Source organism: Schistocerca piceifrons, chromosome X, assembly GCF_021461385.2.
Source record: "Schistocerca piceifrons isolate TAMUIC-IGC-003096 chromosome X, iqSchPice1.1, whole genome shotgun sequence".
Classification (NCBI taxonomy): Eukaryota; Metazoa; Arthropoda; class Insecta; order Orthoptera; family Acrididae; genus Schistocerca; species Schistocerca piceifrons.
Genome location: NC_060149.1, coordinates 197721413 through 197744351, shown reverse-complemented (window position 1 = coordinate 197744351; position 22939 = coordinate 197721413). Strand labels below are relative to the sequence as shown.

Below are 22939 nucleotides of genomic sequence, written 5' to 3'. Positions count from 1 at the left end.
CAAATAAGGTCCTTTATGCCTAGAAACCAAACTTGTTTGAGCTGAAGAGCTGTTGAACCGTCTTGCAATTACTGTTGCAGCTGATCATCTGCAGCTTGTGCTGCCCTAAGTTGATTTTAATTTATTGCAATAAAAAGAATCAGCCACTAAATATTCTGTCACTCTTCCATGTCTTATTTCTTTTGTGAATTGTCCAACAATCTCGAGCTGGCGGAACCGCTGGGGTGAGGAACCTTCCTCAATCTTGTGGAAAGCAAAAGTGTTTAATTATTGTCTGTGTAGACTACAAGTGGTCTAGCTTCAACGTAAAGGCAAAAGTGTCATACAGCTTCATAAATGGCCAGCAGCTCTCAATTCTATGCATTCCAATTAGAATGAGATTTTCACTCTGCAGCGGAGTGTGCGCTGATATGAAACTTCCTGGCAGATTAAAACTGTGTGCCCGACCGAGACTCGAACTCGGGACCTTTGCCTTTCGCGGGCAGGAGTGCTAGTTCTGCAAGGTTCGCAGGAGAGCTTCTGTAAAGTTTGGAAGGTAGGAGACGAGGTACTGGCAGAAGTAAAGCTGTGAGTACCGGGCGTGAGTCGCGCTTCGGTAGCTCAGTTGGTAGAGCACTTGCACGCGAAAGGCAAAGGTCCCGAGTTCGAGTCTCGGTCAGGCACACAGTTTTAATCTGACAGGAAGTTTCATTCCAATTAGTTTTGGCCTCTCTCAGCTTTCGGAAGAGAAACCCCAAAGGTTTCCAACTATTCTCAACATACTGATGGTGAGTTGCCCCGATAGTCTGTCGGTTGGCATCCACCACTATTGATAATGGTGCATTGTGGACTGAGTGAGATAAGAGGATTGCTTTTTTGCAAACTAGCAATTATCTTTTCCAAGGTGTGCTGCATCATGGGCATCCATGGCACGGATGCCTGGCTGTATGGCCATATGTTGTTACCTGCCGGTGCAATGTCAACAGGGCCTGCATCTCTGCTGTTCCAGGTAGGTGATGTCGGTATATATTGACGAACCCTAGGAATATTTTTAATTGCTGTAATCTGTTGGTTGAGGAATGTTGTTAATGGCCTCTATCTTCTCTTTGAAAGGACAAATACCAGCAGCTGAGGCCATATGACCTAAAAATGTCACCCATTTTAGATTTGGAACACATTTTCCTCATTTATCACCAGAGCATATTTATTCGTCCTGTCTACTATTGCCTTAAACTATTACTCATGTAATTCTAATGTCTGAAAATATCGAAATATTGTTGAGGTAGGACAAAACACGTATCCAAGCCCCTTAATAATTCATCTGCATCTACATCTACATACATAGTCAACAATCAACCGTACAGTGCATGGCAGAGGGTACGACTCACCACCAAGCAGTCACTTCCTTTGTTTCACTCTGAAATAGGGTGAGAGAAAAACTACCCTATAAAAGCCTCCGTATGAGCCCTAATTTCTCACATTTTATTTCTGTGGTCTGTATGCGAAATGTATGCTGGCAGCAGTAGAACCATTCTGCAATTAGTGTCAAAGGCCAGTTCTCTAATTTTTTTGCAATAGTGCCTTCTGAAATAAGCATCGTCTTCCCTACAGGGATTCCCGTTTGTGTTCATGTAGCATTTCCATAATACTTGCATGCTGATCAAATCTGAATTAAATCAATGTCTTCCTTTAATCCGACCTGGTGTGGATCCCAAACACTCAAAAGTACTGAAGAGTGGGTCGCACTAGCATTCTACTCACTAGCTCCTCTATGACACCTTTCCAAAATCCTCCCAATAAAACGAAGTCATGCATGTGACTTTCCTACTACAAACCTGATGAGCGCATTCCAGTTAACTTTGCTTTGCAGTGTTATGCCTCTGTATTTAGGGGAGCTTGCCCCAGCAGCAGACAGCTCCCAGGCCAGACAGGTTTAATTTACCTTTTACATGATGGATGGCACAAGCTGACTCCTCTGCAATTGTGGAGGAACACGTGCACATGGTGTTACTCAGGTCACATTCCTTCAGCCATTGTCAGTGGAGATAAACCCTTTGTTAAGTGAACATCCATTGTTACTACTGCTACGCACATAATCTTTATAGGGATTTTGGTCCCTCTTCTAATGAAACTATAATAATGTTAATTAAAATATGCACAGATTAAGAAGAAGAAAGCGTTCCTTTCTTAATGAAACTTTCATGTATTTAAATATCACTAAGTTTTTTTTAACCCATCGAGTATCAGATGTGGTCTCTCAGACTGCTAGTGTCCATTGTGTTGCTAATGCATAGAAGCGGGATATGAGATACCAGCATTTTGCAGTTGTTTTTTCCTGAATCTGCCATGACATCCTTTGTCAGCAGGCACTTGAATGTGATATGGACCTACGCTATTACTGCTGCTTTCACACTAGCAGTCTCCGAGACCGCACCTGGCACTTTGAGTCACAGATCCAGTAGCCAGGTGTTCGTTTACTGTTCATGTTCCAGACCCTGGCTTGGAGAATACAGTTTTAAAGTGGTTTGAGGACAGTTTAGGAAATAATGTTGGATGAGACAGTGACAACGAAACTGAAGGTGAATTGTCATTCAGAATAGAAATAGTGCAAAAGTGAAGACAAATTTGTTTTTCCGCCTGTATATTCCTTGAATGAAACAAGTGATCACAGTGAGGAAGACAAATGTGGAGAGACTGTATCTTTAGCAAAAGGTTCCGCTAAAAATACACACATGTTCACAAAAAACACAACATGTTGAATGCCTACATATAGGATGTTCATATTCACAGAACATGTACATTAATATGTTCTGCAGAAATGATTAGCAATTCAGTAACCTCAGTTCAGTATGTGTCCTGCTGCCTAGTAGGCACAAGGTCACCATGGGCCATGATAACTTGTCCCTGTATGATGGCATCGACAAGTATAAGGTCCAAATGACATCCTGTGGTATAGCCATCAATACTGCAGTCACCTGGTTCCAAAGTGCATTTGTGGTGGTTGGCATTGATTCACAGCACTACACCTGTTGTTTCACCATATACCCACACATTTTTGATTGTGTGACAAGTCTGGTGATCTGGTTGGCCAGGGCAAAAGGCTGACATACTGCGACACCAAGAAGGTGTGTGTTCATGCAGCGACATGTGGTTGTGCATTGTCTTGCTGAAAAATGGCATCTGGGATGATGTGCAGAAAGAGTGTGGCTACAGGTTGCAGGATGTCATTCATGTATGTCACACTGGTCACAGTGCCCTGGATATACACCAACTGGGATTTGTTGGTTTTACCCAATAGCAGCCCACACCATAACGCCTTGAGCTTGTGTTTTATGTCTTATGCAAATACAATCACTGATGCCACTCTTCCCGTCTGCAGCGAACCAAAATACAGTCATAATTTTGCAAACAAACAGAACCTGTATTCATTTGGAGACACTATCTGATGTCATTCCTGTCCCCAGTGATTATGATCCATACACCATTGCTGTCTAGCATGTTTATGCACATTCGTCAATGGTAGGCGGAGAAGTGGATGATGCGCATGTGACCCATGCCATTATAAACGGTGACGTACTGTCACCCCTGTTCCACTGTGCCGCCAGAGTTGAGGATGATGCAGATCTGTCCTGCAATGCCATTCGAATGAGGTGTCTATCTTCTCAGGGGCTTGTCTGGGTGATGCAACCTGACCCACCTCGCCATGTTTTACAGCCTTCTGTGAACCATTCTCCACACACTCATTGTACTGCCGAAATTCTTTCTTCCACATGAGCAACAATTTCCTGGATGGACGCATCACATTTTCTCATGCCAATAACGTGTCACCTTTCAGACTCACTGATTTGACAGTATGGTTTGCGCATATGTATGTGAGGCATCCTGCACGTCTTCTCAAGTCACACTGATCCATTACCTTCGTTTTATAGTGACTATGAGAGCTGCAGGCACATTTTACCAGTAGGTGGTGTTGCGCTGCAATATCGATGTTGACCTCCATCCCAGGGCCGACAGGGTTCAAATGCTAATCATTTTTGTAGAACATACTAATGTACATGTCCTGTGAATATGAACATCCTATCTCTAGCCATTCAAGGTGTCCTTTTTCTTCTGAACGTGAGCATATTACATCGAAACAAATATTGCTGGTTGCTGAAGCCTCTTCCAACAATGGCCAATGGCATTACTTTTCTGCATGCTGGACACGAGTGGGGTGAATGCCTTTGTCCTTCACAATTCCTACAAAAGATAATTCTCAGGTGAGCCACTTTCATTTTTTGAAGAAGCTTGTGAACTCGTTGGTGACATCACCGATATAAAGTGAGTCAACAACTATCACATACCCCATGAACTTCGTGCATCCATTCACTGTGTTTTGAGTGTAGCTGAACCAAAAGTAGAAGTAGTCATAGAATTACTGGAACAATGCAAAACATGCTCCACCTGTGACCCATAAAAGAAGAGAAAAATGCCTTACAGTTGCCATTGTTGCAAGAAGGCAATCTAACTTGAACACTCTGCCAAAATTACCAGCAAGTGTAAAGAAAACCTCCAAGAAGGAAAGTAAAAACCTAAAAATTACTAGTGTAATTTTGATTTTTTTGACTGTTTTATGGAAACTGGTGTTTCTATTACGACATGTATAATGAACAATAAAAATATAAGAAAATTAAAATGGAGAGTGCAGGGTATGAGAGTTTCTATAGCATCATCATCATCATCATCATCATGTAATATGTTCATTTTATGCAGTTTTCTGTTTAAATGCCTTTAAAAAAACTTCAAAATTTATTTCAATATTTTTTTTGTGTGTTATTAATGTAACCTTTTACATAGAAAACTGAACAGCTTTACTGAAGTTGCTGAATGCAATTTTTCATGGCTATTAAACATAGCTGTCTGTCAGACCACTCCTGGGACAGATTGTGACATAAACTGACATGGTAAGCTAAGGGTTAAACTCATCATGTCGGCCCCAGTCCCTGACAATATGCTTGTGCCCAACGCCAGATAGAAAATCAGTTCTATGAACAAACAAACTGAAACTGTCTCATTTTTTTTAGGGCTTATTCACAGAATGTCAGCTTCAAAGAAATCAAAATGTTATGAGGAGATAATGAAAACAGCTGCCGATGGTGTTTTAGCTGGAAAATTCTGTATCAGGGAACAGCAGGGAACTTTTCTGTGCCTAAAAGCTCATTATGAGAATGCGTTACTGTTCTTAAAAGAGGGGAATGTACGACAGTGGCACCTCCTTGGGACAGATTTAAAAACAGTTTCACTGATAAATTGGCAAATGAGCTAATCAAACATCTTAAGTATTTAGACAACTGTTTTTTTGGCCATAAACAAAACACAGTTTTCAAAATTATGATTTAGCAGAATATTTGAAGTTGCGACATCAAATCAATAGGAACAAGAAAACTGCAGGCAACAAATTTTTTTCAAGGTTTCATGAAACAGCATTCCGAATTTTCCTAACATTGTGCTTAATCTGCTGGCCTTCAAAGAGGATATAGTTTCGACAGAGAGCAAATGAGTGCTTTTTATGCCAAGTTGGAGGAACTAACAGGCAAATTCTCGTTCCCACCAAGCAGAATATATGGTTGTGATGAAACAGGACACTAGAAAAGTGTTAACTGTTAAGGGTAAAAAGGTGGTCAGTAAACTCACTTCAGGTGAACGCGGACGAAATATTGCAAAAATGGTTTGTATCAACACGATATGATGTAACAAGCATCTGTGCGCAATTTGTATATGGACATGGCTTTTTTCACAATGCGCTTTATGTTTTTAAATGTTTTAGCGATGACAAACTTTTTATTATGTGCTGATCTTTATCCATTGGGCATCTTGTGCGTGAGGTTTATCATAAAATTAACATGTTTTACAAAATAAGATTTTAAGACCTGAAGATAACAGCAAAGTCTGTTGAAACGGTTGTGTTCAATAAAGAAACATTTTAATCCATCTTGCCTCTTGAATGGTTTGTACTACTCACAAATATCTACAAGTTTTGCTATTTGCCAGGAAACACCACATTCATATGCTTAGTTTGCCACTACACACTGCACATAAGCTCCAGTCATATGACTGTACAGTGACGAGGCCTTTCAAAAGTGAATTCAATGCAGCACATGAGGTCTGGATGAGAAAATATGGGATGTTGGGGCTGAAGATAACTCATAAGGATATTTGCGGATTGGTTTCCCCTGCTTTCTCCAAAATATGCATGATGCAGCTAGAAAAGCAGGATTCCAATACACTGGCATCTGTCCACTAAATAAAAATATTTTCACAGATTTGGATTTCATCCCATCATCTAACACCAGACACACCTCGGCTGTTGATGAATCTGATCAGCTTCTCACAGCACTGCAAGTGGGTAATAGCCGTATAGACTGAACCCTTCCAAAGGCTATCGATACAGCTGTACCTTCTACTTCCAAAGACTTCAAAAATGCCAAATGATCCTAATGGAGCAAGTAAAAAGGGACATACACAGAACCTACCAAAATGAAAGTTCAACTTTATTAACGATGATGAAGGTAACAATGGAAGAGCATAGGTACTTTGTATACACTGCAAAAAATGAGTCATGATTTGTTATTTTAACATCGGTATTGGTATTTAATATTTTTAATATTATGTGTTTTGTTTCTTATACAGTGTGTGTGTGTGTGTGTGTGTGTGTGTGTGTGTGTGTGTGTGTGTGTGTGTGTGGTTTTTTTCCTTTTTTTTTTACTGATACAATGTGTCTGGCATTGGGAACAATTATTTTAAGCATATCTTTTTAAACATTTTAAAATGTAGCTAATTATATTAAAAACTACTTTTTTGTTTCTGTTTTGCTGTACTGTATTATTAATTTCATACATTTTCACCATGGACCAGTCTTATTGCAATTCCTTAATACACTTCTTATAAAAGTGCAACAAGGCTTGTGTGTCTAGCACTGGGGCTACTTACCGTAATCTATGTGACTGTGTCAAGCAGTGCCATACTAATGCTGTATTCAAACATTACAGGATTGTTTCTCCTACTCTATCACATTATCTTACATTTTTCTATGTTTGCAGCACGCTGCGCATCATCACATGAACTATAAATTGTAAATCACCTTGTCAATTGCACAGTAATCACGTAGATGTACGAGGTTTGTTAAAAAAGTAAGGTGACTTCATATTTTTATGAAAAAATATTTATTTATTCATCAATATTCTTCTTGTTCTCTTCAAAGTAATCCCTCCCGGATACAATACACTTGTGCCAATGCTTCTCCCAATCCTCAAAGCACTTCTCATAAGCACTTTTTGGCACAGTCTTGAGTACTTCCAGCGACAGTTTATTTCCTCAATCGTGGAAAATCTTTGTACTTTCATAGGTCTCTTCAGTTTTGGGAACAGGAAAAAGTCGCATGGGGCCAAATACGGTGAATATTGTGGCCAAGGCATGATTGTGTGGTTTTTGGAAAAAAATCTCTCACAAGCAATGATGAATAAGTAGGTGCATTGTCAAGATACAAAATCCATGAATTGTTTTTCCACAATTCTGGACTTTTTTTGTGTATTGCTTCTCACAAATGGCGCATAACGTCAAGGTAATACTCCTTATTGACCGTAAGATCTTGAGGCAAAAATTAATGATGCACTACACCATGGTAATGGGGGAGGGGTTACACTGTGAACAAAACTTTGACATTTGATCAAACTAGGCATGCTTTTCTCAGTCTTGGTTCTCAGGTATGCTTTCATTGCAGCGATTGGTATAAACGTCATAACCGTAAACCCATGTTTCGTAACCAATTATGACCTTTTGAGCAAATCAGGATCATCACTGAAGTCATTCGGGAGCTCCTGAACAATGCTAATGAGACGGTTCTTCTCATCAAAACTGAGAAGTTTTGGAACAAACTCCACTGACCCATGACTCATGCCCAAAACATCCGATAAAATTGCATGACACGAGCCAACCGATATGCCAACATCCTCAGCAACTTCTCTTACGGTAATTCAATGATTTTCCAAAACAATTTTCTTCACATCTGTTGATGTGCAGGGGTGCCCAGAGAGAGGTTTGTCATTGGCATCTTCTCGGCCATCTTGAAAGACATTGTACAGCTTGTAAACTTTTTTTTTTTACTTGGAGCAGATTCACAATATGCCACTGTCAACATTTCAAGTGTTTTAGAGCACTTTATTCCATTTTTCACACAAAATTTGATGCAAATTCTTTGGTCCATTTTTTCTAATAATCGAAAATCACCGAGCACACTAAAACGTGTGTGTGTGTGTGTGTGTGTGTGTGTGTGTGTGTGTGGGGGGGGGGGGGGGTGTTAGAGAGAGAGAGAGAGAGAGAGAGAGAGCGAGCACCATAGCCTACTTTTTGAACAGCCCCTGTATATGTAGATATACTACTACTGCCACTCAATGGTGATACCCTCACGTACATCACATCATCACCAGCAAACAGCCATAAACTGCCATTTAACCTGCCCATCAGGTCATTTATGTGGTCGTATCACACTTACCTGGAGCACTCCTAGGGTTACCCTTGTTTCTGATGAACACTCGCCATAGAGGACAATGTACAGAGTTCTGTTACATAAAAAATCTTTGAGCCACTCACATACGTGGTAACCTAATTCCATATGCTCAGACCTTCATCAACAGTATGCAGTGGACTGCGTCTATTGCTTTCTTGAGATTTAGGAATATGGAATCTGCTTGTTACCCTCCATTCCTTTGATTTGTGGACAGAAGCTTTTCTGACTCATGGAATTTTTTTGTATCTGAATTCACAATATGTTCAAGAATACTGCAGCATACTGATGTTACTGTTATTGGTCTGTAATTATGCTGGTCTGTTCTTTTAGCTTTCTTATATACAGGAATCTCCTGGGGATTTTAGCAGTCACTAGAGACTTTGCTTTGGGTATGAGATTCGAGATAAATGCAAGCAAGTAAGTGCTAATGCTGTAGAGTACTCTCTGTAAAATCAAATTGGGATTCCATCTGGACCTACTGACTAATTTGATTTCAGCTCTCAGCTGCTTCTCTATGCCATGGATGTCTTTTTCTATGTCCTCTATGCAGGAGTCTGTACAACAGTCAAACAACGGTATGTTTGTACAATTCTCCTGTATGAATGATTTAAGAAATCTGAAATTTAATACTTCAGCTTTTCTTTTGCTGTCTTCTATTGCCAATCTAGGCTGGTCGACATATGACCAGGCAGAAGCCTTCGACCCGCTTAGCGATTTTACGAACGACTTAAGTATTCTCGGGTTCTATGCAAATCTCTCACTAAAGTAAGATGGTGGAAGAGTTGTTAATTTCTACTAATTTTTGCCTGCCAACATTTGCGTGTTCTTTTTTGAACTGAGAGTGCAACAATCTCCGTTTCCACAGCATTTTACAAATTTGATTATTAAACCATGGAGGGTCTTTTCCATCTTTAATCCACTTACTAGGCACTGACATTGTCAATAAGGTCTGGCCTTTTTTATAGCTGCAAGGCTTAAATATTTCCATTACATGTGGGTCATTTAACTAGTTGTTCAAGGCAGTTTTGCAGAAAATGTGGTCACAACATTGTCTGTCTCTCTGTCCGTCCTTACCACCTGCAGTGACTCCATAGACGTCCAAGTCTATACTCAGTAGATTAAAGTCGTCTCCAAACAATACTGCACGATCTGGGTATTTCCACACTACTGAGCATAGACTTTCCTTGAATGATTCTACAACTGTTATGGTGGAATCAGGTGACCAGCAAAAACATCCAATAATGAACTTGAGAACATCTAGGCCTGCTACTCGCGTCCAGATAACTTCACAGCCAGAATCAAATTTGACCTCAACAGACAATATTTTGATCAACAGCAATGAACACTACTTCCTATGACGTTTACTCTGTTTTTGTGATATATGTTTCAGAGCTTTCTACTTTGGGTTTCGGTCAGCTCCTGGTCCTAGGAATAACTGGAGCATTACAACTTTCCCAGAAGGCAATAATTTCAAGAACTTTGTTAAGAATACTTTGACAATTCACTGTAAAAATTTTGAAACTTAAATTGTCTCTACTTTGAATGTGATCTGATTTCGCAATCTATGTACTGACTGGCGACATTCATCAGAGGCCCTCTAACTACCACCTAGCGTTAAATACCCCATATGCTCTCCACAAGTTCTCTGCTACGTGCGTAGCTGCTTCCTTTGTGTAGTGCACCCCTGACCTCTCTAAGGGGATTCCAACAATTCTCCACCCCATAACGCAGGTCCAGAAATCTGCAGCCATGACCATCACAGAATCGATGGAGCCTCTGGTTGAAGCCCTCCACTCAGCTCCAAACCAAAGGACCCCAATCGACTGTGGGTATGATGCTGCAAATTGTTAGCTCTGCTTGCACCCTGTGAGCAAAGCCAGCAGTCTTCATCACTTCCACCACCAACCTGTAGAAGCTGAGGATGTCTTCAGAACCCAGACAGGCATTACTTGTGCCAAAATGAGCTACAATTTGCAGACTGTTGCATCCCACACCCGTGATAGTTGCGGGCAGGGGTTCCCTCACATTTGGGATGAGAACCTCGGCAGAGACACCACAACTTATATTAGAGCTCCTGAGAACTAGTAAATCCTCTTCCCACATGCCTGCTCAGATCCTGCTGAAGGAGTTGCCACCTGCCCACTGAAAGAGTGAATGGGTGTGGCCAGCCTCCAAATTGACTCTCTGTCAAGAGATGCGCCTGTGTAACAACCAGCCACTCATCCTGTCACCTTGTAGTGAGCACAGATTCCTCTTCTCCCTCCTCCTCAATCTGTTGTTCATGCCATATAGCTGCAGTCTCTCCAGTGTTGATGTCTCTAGCTACCTGGTTCACTGAAAAGGACCCCCCTTTGTCACCAGTGAGGTACATGCCTGTCCCAATATAGCCCGCTACTGCAAGCGCAGAATTAATGTAGGTCTTCCCACACATCACCACCCCTGTTTTCACTGAAAGTGATGGTTTACATTAATTGAATATGCCATAGTGTTTAATTTGACAGTGCTTCCTCTTCCATGATGCTCCTCAGATGTCACCAGAATTCTTATGGCGATCTATCGCTGATGTGCTCAAACTGAAGAGCTTGTTGCATTTGTTGGTTCAAGTGAAGGTACGATTATTGTGAGTGTGGTTTTAATGTAACACATCTGACACCATTTCGACAGCTCAGGCATCCAAGCTGTTAACCGCCACAGCAAACTTTAGTATAATCGATAATAACACTACTACTGTGAATGCCACATCTAACACTGAACAACAGTTCAGGCTTCTCCAGCAGGAACTTCAGTATTTGTGTTTTTCATTTATGGAGTGGAAACCACATTAGACTCATTGTGAAAACTGTCTGTCACATTCAACATTTGTCAGTATAAACCCATGTCGTCTTGTGCTGCAATTTGATTTTGCAGGTCCCTATTCTGCTTCTGTAGGTCCTCTTGCAGGTGTAACAGCTGTCCTATCTAGCTTTGCTTAACATAGCAGTGCAAAGTCACCATTTCACTCTGTACATTGATTGAGGCATAAAGTAATGACAGCATATTTTCTGAATCAGCTATAGAATGCATTACAAAAGGCAAAGCTTGATAATGAGACATTTAGCATAGTGTCCAAAACATGGATTTAGTTAAAATACCAAAACAAAATATATACTATAAAATTAAAGAGAACTAAACATGTAGGTGAAGAGTCAGGATATGTGATGTGCTCAAGGGAGGTTTTGTTGTGAAATTTAAAGTTACCACTAAGTTTTAACTTCACTGTTTATGCCCCCATGAGAATATAAAGAGAAAAACAATAAGATCTACCATTATCAAATTCACTAAAGTACCACTGTCAGCAGTTATAAAGTAGACACATACTGTCCAGCTACAGAGGCACCTGCATGAAATAAATTACTCTGTAAAAATGTAAGCCATACAACCAGATAATGCTGCCTATCATTAACACTGTCTTTCTCTCACACTAAGAATTATCAAACTCACTTTGTAATAATGTACATAGTTGATTTATGCATTAGTTATACATGAAACCTGTATAGACCAATTTTGCACTACAAATATCACTACTGTACAGTATTCATTTCTAACATCTTTCAATTTTTTTCTTACCTTCTTTTGCATGAGCTGCAAGTCTTCCTGCATCCTGTAACTGGATTTTTAGTAACTCCATTGGTGTTGTAATAATTATTTGGCAAAGGCCTGCTAGACCGCCAGCCAGCATCTCACGTCCCAATGGCAATTTCTTTCTGTCAAACCATGAGAATATAACTATAAATTTGAGGTAATCATTAGAGAATGAACTACAAGCAGCAGCTTTGTTAGTGGCAAAACTGTTTACCTAAGCAATCTAATATCATTCATATTTATCAATTATCTTTTCAAATACCATAAAAAATTTACTGTAGAACACTGCTGGGTGCTACTTGGTACTTATGCTTGTAATAAAGGTTCATAACACACTGATAATGTTTAACACAGGAATAACTTGCAAACTTCAGCAACTAATCTTCATCATAATTAACCATAAGCACCATGAACTTTATCATTTTAGGATGATTAAATTACGTTTTAACTTCCATAAACACAAATCTCTTGTAGTAAAGTGAATTCCAAACACAATGACATCACTGGTATATTGTGCACTGTCACACTTCCAAGAAAGGTATACATGAGCAGCATTTAGTCCTAAATGGTTGCAGCTTTCCACAATTTGTGGACATTCCAAAGAGGAGGAAGACATCAAATTGCACATATTAATGTGTCTTTAGTTGGTGTTAGCCACAGAGATGAAATAGTAGTTTTTCTGTAATCATCTTTTTCACACTTTCCAAATTGATTTCTACAGAGTGGGGCAGAATTCTTTCACTCAAATGGTGTTGGTAATGTTCCTGTATAGGCTGTATGCAAATGTGTTCTTTAGGGTTCTATTTACAACTACTTCATGAAAAGGCAGTATGCAATATTTCACTATTTCGACTGTAAATTGAATGTTTGTGTGCTGATGATTAATTTGGTAGCAGCAGTTGCAGAGTTCCTCTTCTCTGAGAGTCCAAATGTGTAAAGAATCATAATGACATCAACATTTTGAGTGTGATTATGGAGGGTAAAGAGTCGATTTCTCAAACATTCTATATTGTGTTTGGCTAGAGCAAGGTCCCAGTGCTATATTATTGACCACATCACAAAATGTACCTCTCACTTAAAATAAGTTTTAATTATACATTGTTGTGATTGGTTACACAAGTCTGAAATAACAAATGGCTGCAAAATATCCATTGTCTTTTCTACTGATGCATTTTAAAATAAAAACATCAAATTGAAGCTCATCTTGAGGTCAGTAGACAAGATACATTTTTCTTTTATGATTATGATAATTGAGAGGAGCCTGCAATGTGTGATTGTGTGGCCCACCAGAGGTCACAGCTTTTGTGTAAGAAAATTTGATACTCTTCCTATCACTGAAGCAGGAAAAATGTTTCTTCTGGCTCAATTACAACCCACATGCTTCACAGGTCTACGTGTATGAGAAGCATGCTGCAGTTTCTTTCTTTCTTTTAACTTCACAGTGGCATGTTCTTTCAGAATGTTTTCTTATCGTATCTTTACATTTGTTCTTGCACACTATTCCTGGTCTACCCTACTCCACATGTGCCTATGGTAGGTGACACAGTGAATCTTCTACAGAGACGATAGTCTGTTTGTTTTGTGACAACTAGGTATCACCAGAAAGTTCAGCCACTTGTGCAGAACTTACAGGGCACTGCAACAGAGGTTGATTCAAACTGTTAGCCACTCTTGACTGCATGCTCATTTCTCACTTGCTGTCATGTGTGTGTCTCTTCTCTGTCAAACTTAACCAGGTACCTTCATCATAGACTAAGATGTCTGCTTTTTTCGGTCCACTGCAGGTTCCTACTATTGACAAGGTTTTACACTTTCATGACACAAAGCTTCACTGGTCCATGCACAAATGTTCTCTGGCCTGCTCACAGAGGCTTAATATATATTATTGTAGGTGTCTGCAGTCAGTGTCACTTCAGTTTACTTCCTTATTCCTTTTAATTTCTCCTTTGTTTTTCATTGCCTGCTGATCAATAAACTTTTATATCTTCTTCCATTATTGCTCTCATTGCTGCTGATCAATAGCCTTTTACATCTTCTTTCATTACTGTTTTCATCCAAAAACAATTCTTCATGGAAAAAAACTCTTAATTAGATCAATTTGCTCTGTTTGTTGAATGCTAGGAAGAGGCCTGTATGGTGACTCTTGTTTACTGAATTAGTAATTTTATGTAGTACTGTTGCAACAAATTCTATCACTTCAAAAATGTATATTTGTGCCAATCTCTCACGATGCAATGCATGTGAAAGTCAATCACTTATTTTAAAAAAAGTTTTAGCTTTGATAGATGAATATGGAAATGAATGAGAGAAGGTGAAACATGTTTCAGTGTAGCCTTGTACTACTGAAAAGTGCTAAAGGGGTTCACAGAGTTTAACGCCCTCTCTCAATTTAAGAGTTACAGGTGACAATATGTTAAGTCTTCATGCCATATGTCACTGCGGCGAGGTTAGGAGTTTAACCAATGACATTGATACACAATGTGTGGATTAGAAATTCATGTTCATCACAGTCACTGTATGTAACTTAATGAACCCTGTAAAAAGCTGCACTGAGAATTATGCCACTCTACATGAGAGCGCAGAACTAAGACAAGACATGAAGAGTACAAAAAACTACAGGCTACCTAAATAATAATAACAATGAAACAATCTTGCTGACGTTAAAAACCAATTACTCTACTGCTTGCAGTATTCTTACCCTCCTCCTGGAGATAAATGGTGTCTGAAGAAATCATTGGCTGTAAGCTTAATTGCCTTCTCAGGTGTTATTAACAGGATGTTTACTCCTGATCCTGTAATTAGAATATTATTCAAACAGCTAATTTAGTAACAACAACAACAACAACAACCATATAAAACCATAGACACTGAAAAACTAACTTCTACTGTTCACTCAAAAATCTAAGTATAAGGATTTAACTACGAGTAATCCACTCTATACAATAAAATACCAACAGAATGAGTATTTAACAGTTAATAAATCCTTACTGTATTATTACTACCATCAAATACGAAACTGTTATTCAAAGAAAATGACTAAGTATGTGAAAATAATACAAGTGACTAAAATATTTTCTGATATGGAATTCTGCCTTCTCAATGACTACCAATTTGGAATTACAAAACTAATACCTTCACTGGTGGATGGGGATATGGGGACCATTGCCACAAACACTAACCAACACTAACCATCACCACAACTACTACTACTACTTCAACAATACAGCTACAACTACAATTACAGCTCCTCCAAAGTCACATATTCACTTTACTGGCCGTAACTATTTGCTCAGCATAAACAAATGAGTTGCAACACACGAAGACAAAATCTTGGGAAACAAACAATGCTCTCCTTATGTCTGCAATTCCTCACATATTCCCACGTCCTCCCCCTCCCTTTTACAAAGCAGTGCACAACTAATCGTTCTACTCAAGTATGTCTTATAGAGTGAATGCTTCGAAGTGTTTGTTACTCTCTACAATTTCCAATTGCATGCAGCCTTTTCTGCTGTGCTTTATGATAAAGTAGGGAAAAAAGCTACGGAGGACTCTGATATAAAACCACACACATGGAAGTACTTTAAGTTCTGGTTTTAGAATCTACGCAGAATCTTATCTGCAATAGGACATCACCAGTCATCATCACTTTTCCATCCTTTTGTAATATTTCATCACAGTTCCGCAAAATAAATGCAACCTTACAGCAACTTACCTAAAACAACGTAAATTACATCACTTTCCATGTCTTAATTGATGAAATACATCTCATACATTTCAGCAATCCAATATGATCAGAACAGCAGTCATCAATTGCTCCATCCAAGGATATTGTCTGCCATATTTAAGGATGCAACTTATTTCATTTAATTCAGTTCTGGCACACAAATTTCACACAACCTGGCATTATCAGTTAGAACACATTTTAGAAGACAGAAGTTTTAGTATAAACTGACTTCAATTTGGCCACACTATCCTGATGAATAACTTAGTTTAGTAACACCAAGCTGATTTTTCTCTTCTATTACAATGTACAGTGAGCCTCAATGGAACAGGATATAAAATGCAGTCAGGTGATAAACACAGGTTCATGAGAAAAATAATTATAATACGAAATTTCTTTGTCTATTACTCTCACATAACTATGGCACAACATGGACAGTTCTATCTCTCTCTCTGTGTGTGTGTGTGTGTGTGTGTGTGTGTGTGTGTGTGTGTGTGTGTGTGTGTTTAACATGAGAATTACTGAGTACAAGCAAAATATATTTTAGAGCTTCTCTGTTCTGTGATGCGTTTGCTGGTTGTGGGGAATACATTTAACTGTCATTTCAATGAAGTCATTTCCCAGCCTACAGGGTGCAGTATTAAATTCGAGAAAAGGAGGTGGTCATGGTCAGGGGATTCAACAGGAAGAAAAACTAAATTTTGTCTCAGAAATTTCATTTTACCAACTGCACTAATTGCAGACATGTTAACAATAGCTTACCATTTTCAGATCACAAACTGCACTTGTAACAACTCTTTACAATGACACACTATTTTCAGAATATTGCATAGGTTAGTTCACAATACTTCATTTGAGAAAAGTACTGATTCAATTTCATAACAAGTCCAGTTAGACAGAGGTCATCAATGAATCTGTATGTATCCAGGAGTTAAGGAAATAGATCTTCCAATTCCAAATAAAGAAACTGGCTAACAGTATTGCTACAGCCAGCTGTTTAACCAGCTGCAGTCCACTGTCAACTGAACGAATACTTATTGTACAGCCATCATCATTTTCTAACGTCTGGTACTGTATGATTAAACGCAAAATAATTAATTTCCATTGTCAAAAGTGTTTAGACTTTGATAATACATTATGAAGTGCACAGTGGCAAAACCTTCAGTTTCTAAAAACAGACGAATTGGTTACAGAAGCTGAAATAATGATCTGATGTAATTACATTCTCCTGGAGAAACGAGTCTCAACTTTATCTTCCGGGCTGCTGTGTTAGCCATAATCCCAGGGTGGCTTAATGGTTAGCACATCTGCCTAATAAGCAGGTGACCCATGTTCAAATCCCAGCCTTGGCATGGAGTTTAATTCATAACTTTGGCTTCTATCCTTATAGAAGAAAAGGTTGAAACAAATTTAAAAGTGCTTTAATGTAGCTTCCATTTCTTGTACATATCTGCGAGGAATAGGCAGAACTTTGGACTCATCAACAAAACACCATCATCATTTGTGAATAATTTTGTTTTATTCAGTATTTTCTACCCATGTCCTACTAACATTTGCATGTGCACAGATAGCGAGATATGGAATAGCTATGAAATTATAGCCCTCCTGCTGTAATTCCAACATCATATACAATCAGTGGGGTGGGGAAGTGCCTCTTACATGATATCCAATATAGATTTCGTAATGGCCAGTGCACAGCAAAAGAGTGCAAGACAATATATTGTCTGTCTTACAGGCATTGGAACAAAAGCAACATACAAGTGCTATATTGGTTGATCTAACAAAGGTCTTCAACACAGTATCACATAATATTCCTGAAAATAAATAGGTAAGATACAGACACTATTAAACTCTTACATGTGCAGTAGTAAACAAATAATCTTACCCAATTCAAACAAAAATGGCATAAGAAGAGTACCTCGGTGATCTGCACTTTTACCATTTTTGGTTACTTTTTATGTGCACAAACTGTTTAGTTCCCTATATTTCAACTTGACAATGTATGATGATACCACACTTACCAATTATCAAAACGAAATAAATTTTAGGGAGCAAACGGTTGAACTTATGATGGAGGAATCGTGAAGATAATTTGGTAAAATAAAGTCAGTTTTATTTTTACTACAATTTGGTTCTTTTCAGGTCCATTTCTCTTCCTTTCTTCTAGAGGAATGTGTTAACAAGAAACCCATTGTCCTAGATAACTTTTAGTAATATATGACCTCTGTTGTTACAGTGAGTCCAGTGATTCTAAAAAATAAATAAAAAAATATTCCCAGAGTTTCTCAGGTTTTCCAGGCCAACTCCAGATTTTTTCCAGGGTCGCATTGTGCTTCGACCATAACCAGTTTTGATCGATTTTATACAAATTCTACAAATTTCGTCAGGAACATGACGGGTCTACTCTGGGCTCTAGGGGGGGGGGGGGGGGGGGGGGAAATGAACATAGTTTATTTTAACCAAGAAATAATCTTACCAGGATCTGACAACAGAATTAAGTGTGAAATGTAATTTGGGGGCGAGGAACCGCACAGCAAAATTATACGGTTCAGGCAGGTGGGCTGTGGGTGGGAGGGTTATTTTATGATTATGTTGTAGAGGACCTTTTTTGTTGCAGTTGTTGCTGATTTGTAAGGCGTGATTGATTTTCGTTTATTTTGTGGTTTTTATTTGTTGGCCTTTTTTTTGGGGGGGGGGGGGGGGGGATGTGGGTTGCTTGGGGTTAGAAGGCTGCGGGTGGTTAGGAGTTGGTTTGTTTCTACGTACGTGTTTTCCTTAATTTGTTGATGGCAATGATTTTTTTGTGTGTCTATTCTTCCTTAGTTGATATGTTTTCTGTATTTATGGAGTATTCAATGTGTATTAATTTTTGTAGGAATGTTTGATTTTTGGGTTTTTGAGATGTTTTGGTTTTATTTTTCATAGTTTTAGATGATTTTTTGGTATCGATAATTGTAGTTGACCTATATAAGTTAAGGAAAATGTCAAATTCCAATTTTCGTAGTTGTAGGTGTTTTGTGATATCGAAGTTGCAGTTGAGCTATATATGTCACGGGAAGTTTTCGATACCTCTGGATTTTGATGGTGTAGCAGAAAGATGTAATTTTTTTGTGTGTTTTGAGATTGTGGTGTGTCTTATGTAGATTGTGCCCACACTAAAACCTCCAATTTCCCATGGTTCTCCTGTTAGTTTGTATTTCTAGAGGGAGTTGTTACTGCCTAATTTATGTGTATATTAATGTTTGTTCCCGTGTGCATGTAATGACATCATATGGGCCATATTGGAGACCATGAGAATAGGCATTTCCACCTTATTGATGACGTCATGGGTCAAAGCAGAAGGGTGGAATCCCAAACAGAGAAATACTTGTTTCATCCTTCATTCTCTAACCAAACAGAAATGTTTAACAACATTGAATATTGCAGAACATACTGTATGATGTTAATAATGAAACTAATATATGCACGCAGCGGGTTGCAAACCTATAACCCTTCACTAAGTTAACCATGACATTATCCATTATGATACGGTAGTGAGAATCTGCAACCACACTGCCACTGGACAATTTTTTCTGCTTGAAAGATTATTTCCTACAGTGCATAGCATCTGTTTCAGACTGTTTCTTGTCTCTGTTTCTGTCCACACTGGCAGTAACCATTTCTCAGTGTATTCGCATTGTCAGCAATGCTATTGGTAGTGTTGTTTTTGTATTGTCTGCCACATCATGTCTGCATTATTGATATTCAAAGGTTGACGTAAACACAATGAAAGGCGTCATATTTATTCATTCAATTTTTTTTTTTTTTTTAATTTATTTATCATGACTTGGGATCTGAAGACCATAAGCACCTCTCAGTGTTTCATAGTTTTACACAATAAGGTTGCATTTATCAAACAATTTCACAATTGGTTTTAAAACTAAGATTTTATTTTGATAGAGAGTTTGTATTTTATTTGTTAATATTTGGCAAAATCTGATTAGTCGTTGTAATAAATCTCTTTGTTGGTTTGCATACAGTAGTCGTCTTTGGTGAGGGAAAACATATTGTAGAAGAACTCGTGGGAAAAATTTGCTATGTGTGGGACATGAATACGGCAGACAGCTCTAGTTTCTGAAATTTCACTCTATTATCATCTAACCATTTTGAATTTTGGCAAATACGGTTATCACCATACTTTAAAAAAATTATAGGAATTTCAGGAAAGCAATTACAACCAGACAGGCTGTTAGTTTCAGTCTTTTGTCAACGAGACATTCATTACAGAATCTTCAGTATTTGTTTCACATTTTGAAGCAAGCTATGACAAATGACATTATTTTGTTTGCTACGCTGTCTCTCTTAGCAGTAGTTTTCTGTAAAGCATCTTGTTTCATTGTTGTTCTTGTACTGCTTGCTTCATATCTTCCAGAAGCAGCCATCAGCCTGGTACAACGATAACAACTCGACTGTCTGCTTCTGGAAAAACTTAACAAAAAAAAAACCTAAACAACATACAACACAATGCGACATATATACACTTGCGCCATGCAGTGGTGACATCAGTAGCTGATCTGAAACATTGTTTCCTTTGAACTGTACCAACATTGCTACGAATAGGTGTTTCTGGAGATGTTTCCAAATGGTGTCCAGATCACGTAGTGGAAAATATGTTTCAAGCTTAGTGTATATGGGGTTGAAGTTTATACGACCCAATTAACCTGCCATTGGCTACAGAAGGAAAATACCCACCCTCACGTGTTGGATTCTGTTGCCTTTAACTGTACTTCAGTTTTTGGTTTAATTTGGTTAACCCATCATGTTCATCAATTTTTGCTTTTTTCTGGGCGAACACAAAGGAAAGATGCCTCAAAAAGGCATGTTTTGATGTGTAATTTTTGGTCTTAGCTTGTCGGAAAATAGCTTGATTATCTTGTACCCAGATACTAATTTCAATTTTTTGAGGAGTTTTTATTTGCTCTTACACATCTGATTTTTTAAGAACTGATGAAACCCCATGCCACAAATTATTGTATATACGCTGTATTGTACATTTAATTTTCTTTACTTATACAGATTTTATGCCATTGGCGAGGACTGTGAGTTTTAATCATATATGCAAATTACATACATTTTTGCTCGTATTTTGGTGTTTTATCATTTTCCTCGATTGTGCATTTTCCTCAGTTTTACAGTTTTTAAGACTGGACACCACGAAAATGTGAAACAGGGGTTTCACTGTAGTCTGAAAAGGACACCTGCATGGATATTAAGCTTGTGGACTGTACCATTTGATACAGTGTTTGAGAATTGACTTTTGTACTGTTTCTATCTTTCAGTTATCACTATGGACTAATCTCATATGCATATGACAACATTGCTGTGTTTTGCATTCTTTTTTTGAGCCAGTCATTCACAATGTGAACTCCACTTGAAACCACTGTTTGTTCCACTGGATACTGCATCACTATGTGCTGAGCAATACTGAACTTTTGCTACCAACACCAAGCAGGGCAGTCTGATTTTACATCTATGCTTGCTAGGTTTCACAGTGTTACTATAAAATGTCTACAGTAGCAAGAGACACTGATGGTTTTTAACACCAAGTCCACCATGTTCCCCAAGGGTACAGCTGCTACACATGCATTATTATATCTACTCTTGTGGTGTGTTAATGACTGAAAGTGGACAATAAATATTAGTGATGGACTACATTCCGTGGGATTACAATAAATAATCATGTAATGAATGGGACAACATGGCAACACATTTACAGAAGTTGTTACTGTAATTACATTATTGGTAGTAAGAAAGTATGCTTGATGTTGTTATCACAAATTAATACAACAGCAATATTCACTGTCATAATCATAAACAGAGAAAGGGAAAGAAGTGGATCTTGTTGCGAAGTTTTAGAACTACTAGTACTGAAAGCTCATAATGGCATAAAAGAAATATCAAAACATTAACATCTGGGTATGTTGCCTATCTGATACTCTCATTAGAAAGTTGGATATTTTAAGATTATTTTACTATTTCTTACTATTCCAGTAAAAGCATGATGTTACTAGAGATGCAGGGCTTGCCCCTTTCATAACTATACTTAATTTACTGTTAGTTACAGGATAAACTCCAGCTATTTACATAGCTGGAAATGCTAAATAAACTAGAAAATAATAACCAAATGTGGTGTGAGACATGCAAACAGCAAGCAAGTGAAAGTACATATACCTAGACACTCAAATTTTGTGTATCTTTCCTGGTAAAATGAATATAAAAATGAAGAGAGATAACTAGAGTGAACTGCACAACAGAAACCAACTTTAGATGCAGAAATAATTCCACTCCACTGGAACACAGTAGATCTACCAAACTTCTATGAGTAAATTTAAAACAAACAGTAATGCTAGTAAGACACACAACTTTTGAATCCATAAAATATCTTCATATTAAATAATAAAGAAGAAGTATGCTGGTATATAAATATATGACAAAAAAATTTAACAGTAATTTGCCTACAAGTTTTTGCATTTTCAACTGAGTTGTCAGTTTCTTTACACAAAATATCAACCTCCCTTCTTGTATTCATCAGATACAGCTTGCTGTTTGGATTACAATGAAACTGTGAAAGGTACAAATTGCCCTGCCCTAGTGGTTGTTTCCCAGTTTTGTCAAAGAATAAAACAATCTTCATATTTTGTTTAACAGAAAGAACATGGATACTTTCTAGTTTGTTTACAGGAGCTCACCTATGCCAATCACTATCCTCATGTCACAAGCCATGATCAACCACTGCAAAAAAAGTTCTGTGCTTCAAACAAAGGTTCACAGAGCACATATGGTACCACAAAAAGAAAGCACCACTGATGAATGGAGACACCTGAATGAAGTTTCCAAAAAGACTGCATATTCGTACATGAGCCAACACCACCCACAGAGAGAAACATCAATGAAGAAGCAGCTGACTCCATTTCTCTGAATGTACAGCGAATATTTCATGGCTTCCAGTGTATATTCATCCCTTCTATGAATTTAAAAAGTCTACTGTATTGTGTGAAAGGTGATCTTGGACTTTTGAATGTGGCATGTCATAC

At 38.2% G+C, this 22939-nt stretch overlaps 1 protein-coding gene across 3 annotated transcripts in view; it reads right to left on the bottom strand.

Moving 5' to 3' along the window:
- LOC124721563 (mitochondrial glutamate carrier 1-like) overlaps nt 1-22939 on the bottom strand; it is a 185925-nt gene that overhangs the window by 40422 nt on the left and 122564 nt on the right. For all 3 annotated transcript variants that reach the window (XM_047246599.1, XM_047246600.1, XM_047246601.1), the window contains exons 5-6: nt 14844-14937; nt 12131-12267 (exon numbers count right to left, since the gene is read on the bottom strand). In XM_047246599.1, the coding sequence (XP_047102555.1) occupies nt 12131-12267; nt 14844-14937 (231 nt within the window). The remainder of the gene's footprint in view (nt 1-12130; nt 12268-14843; nt 14938-22939) is intronic.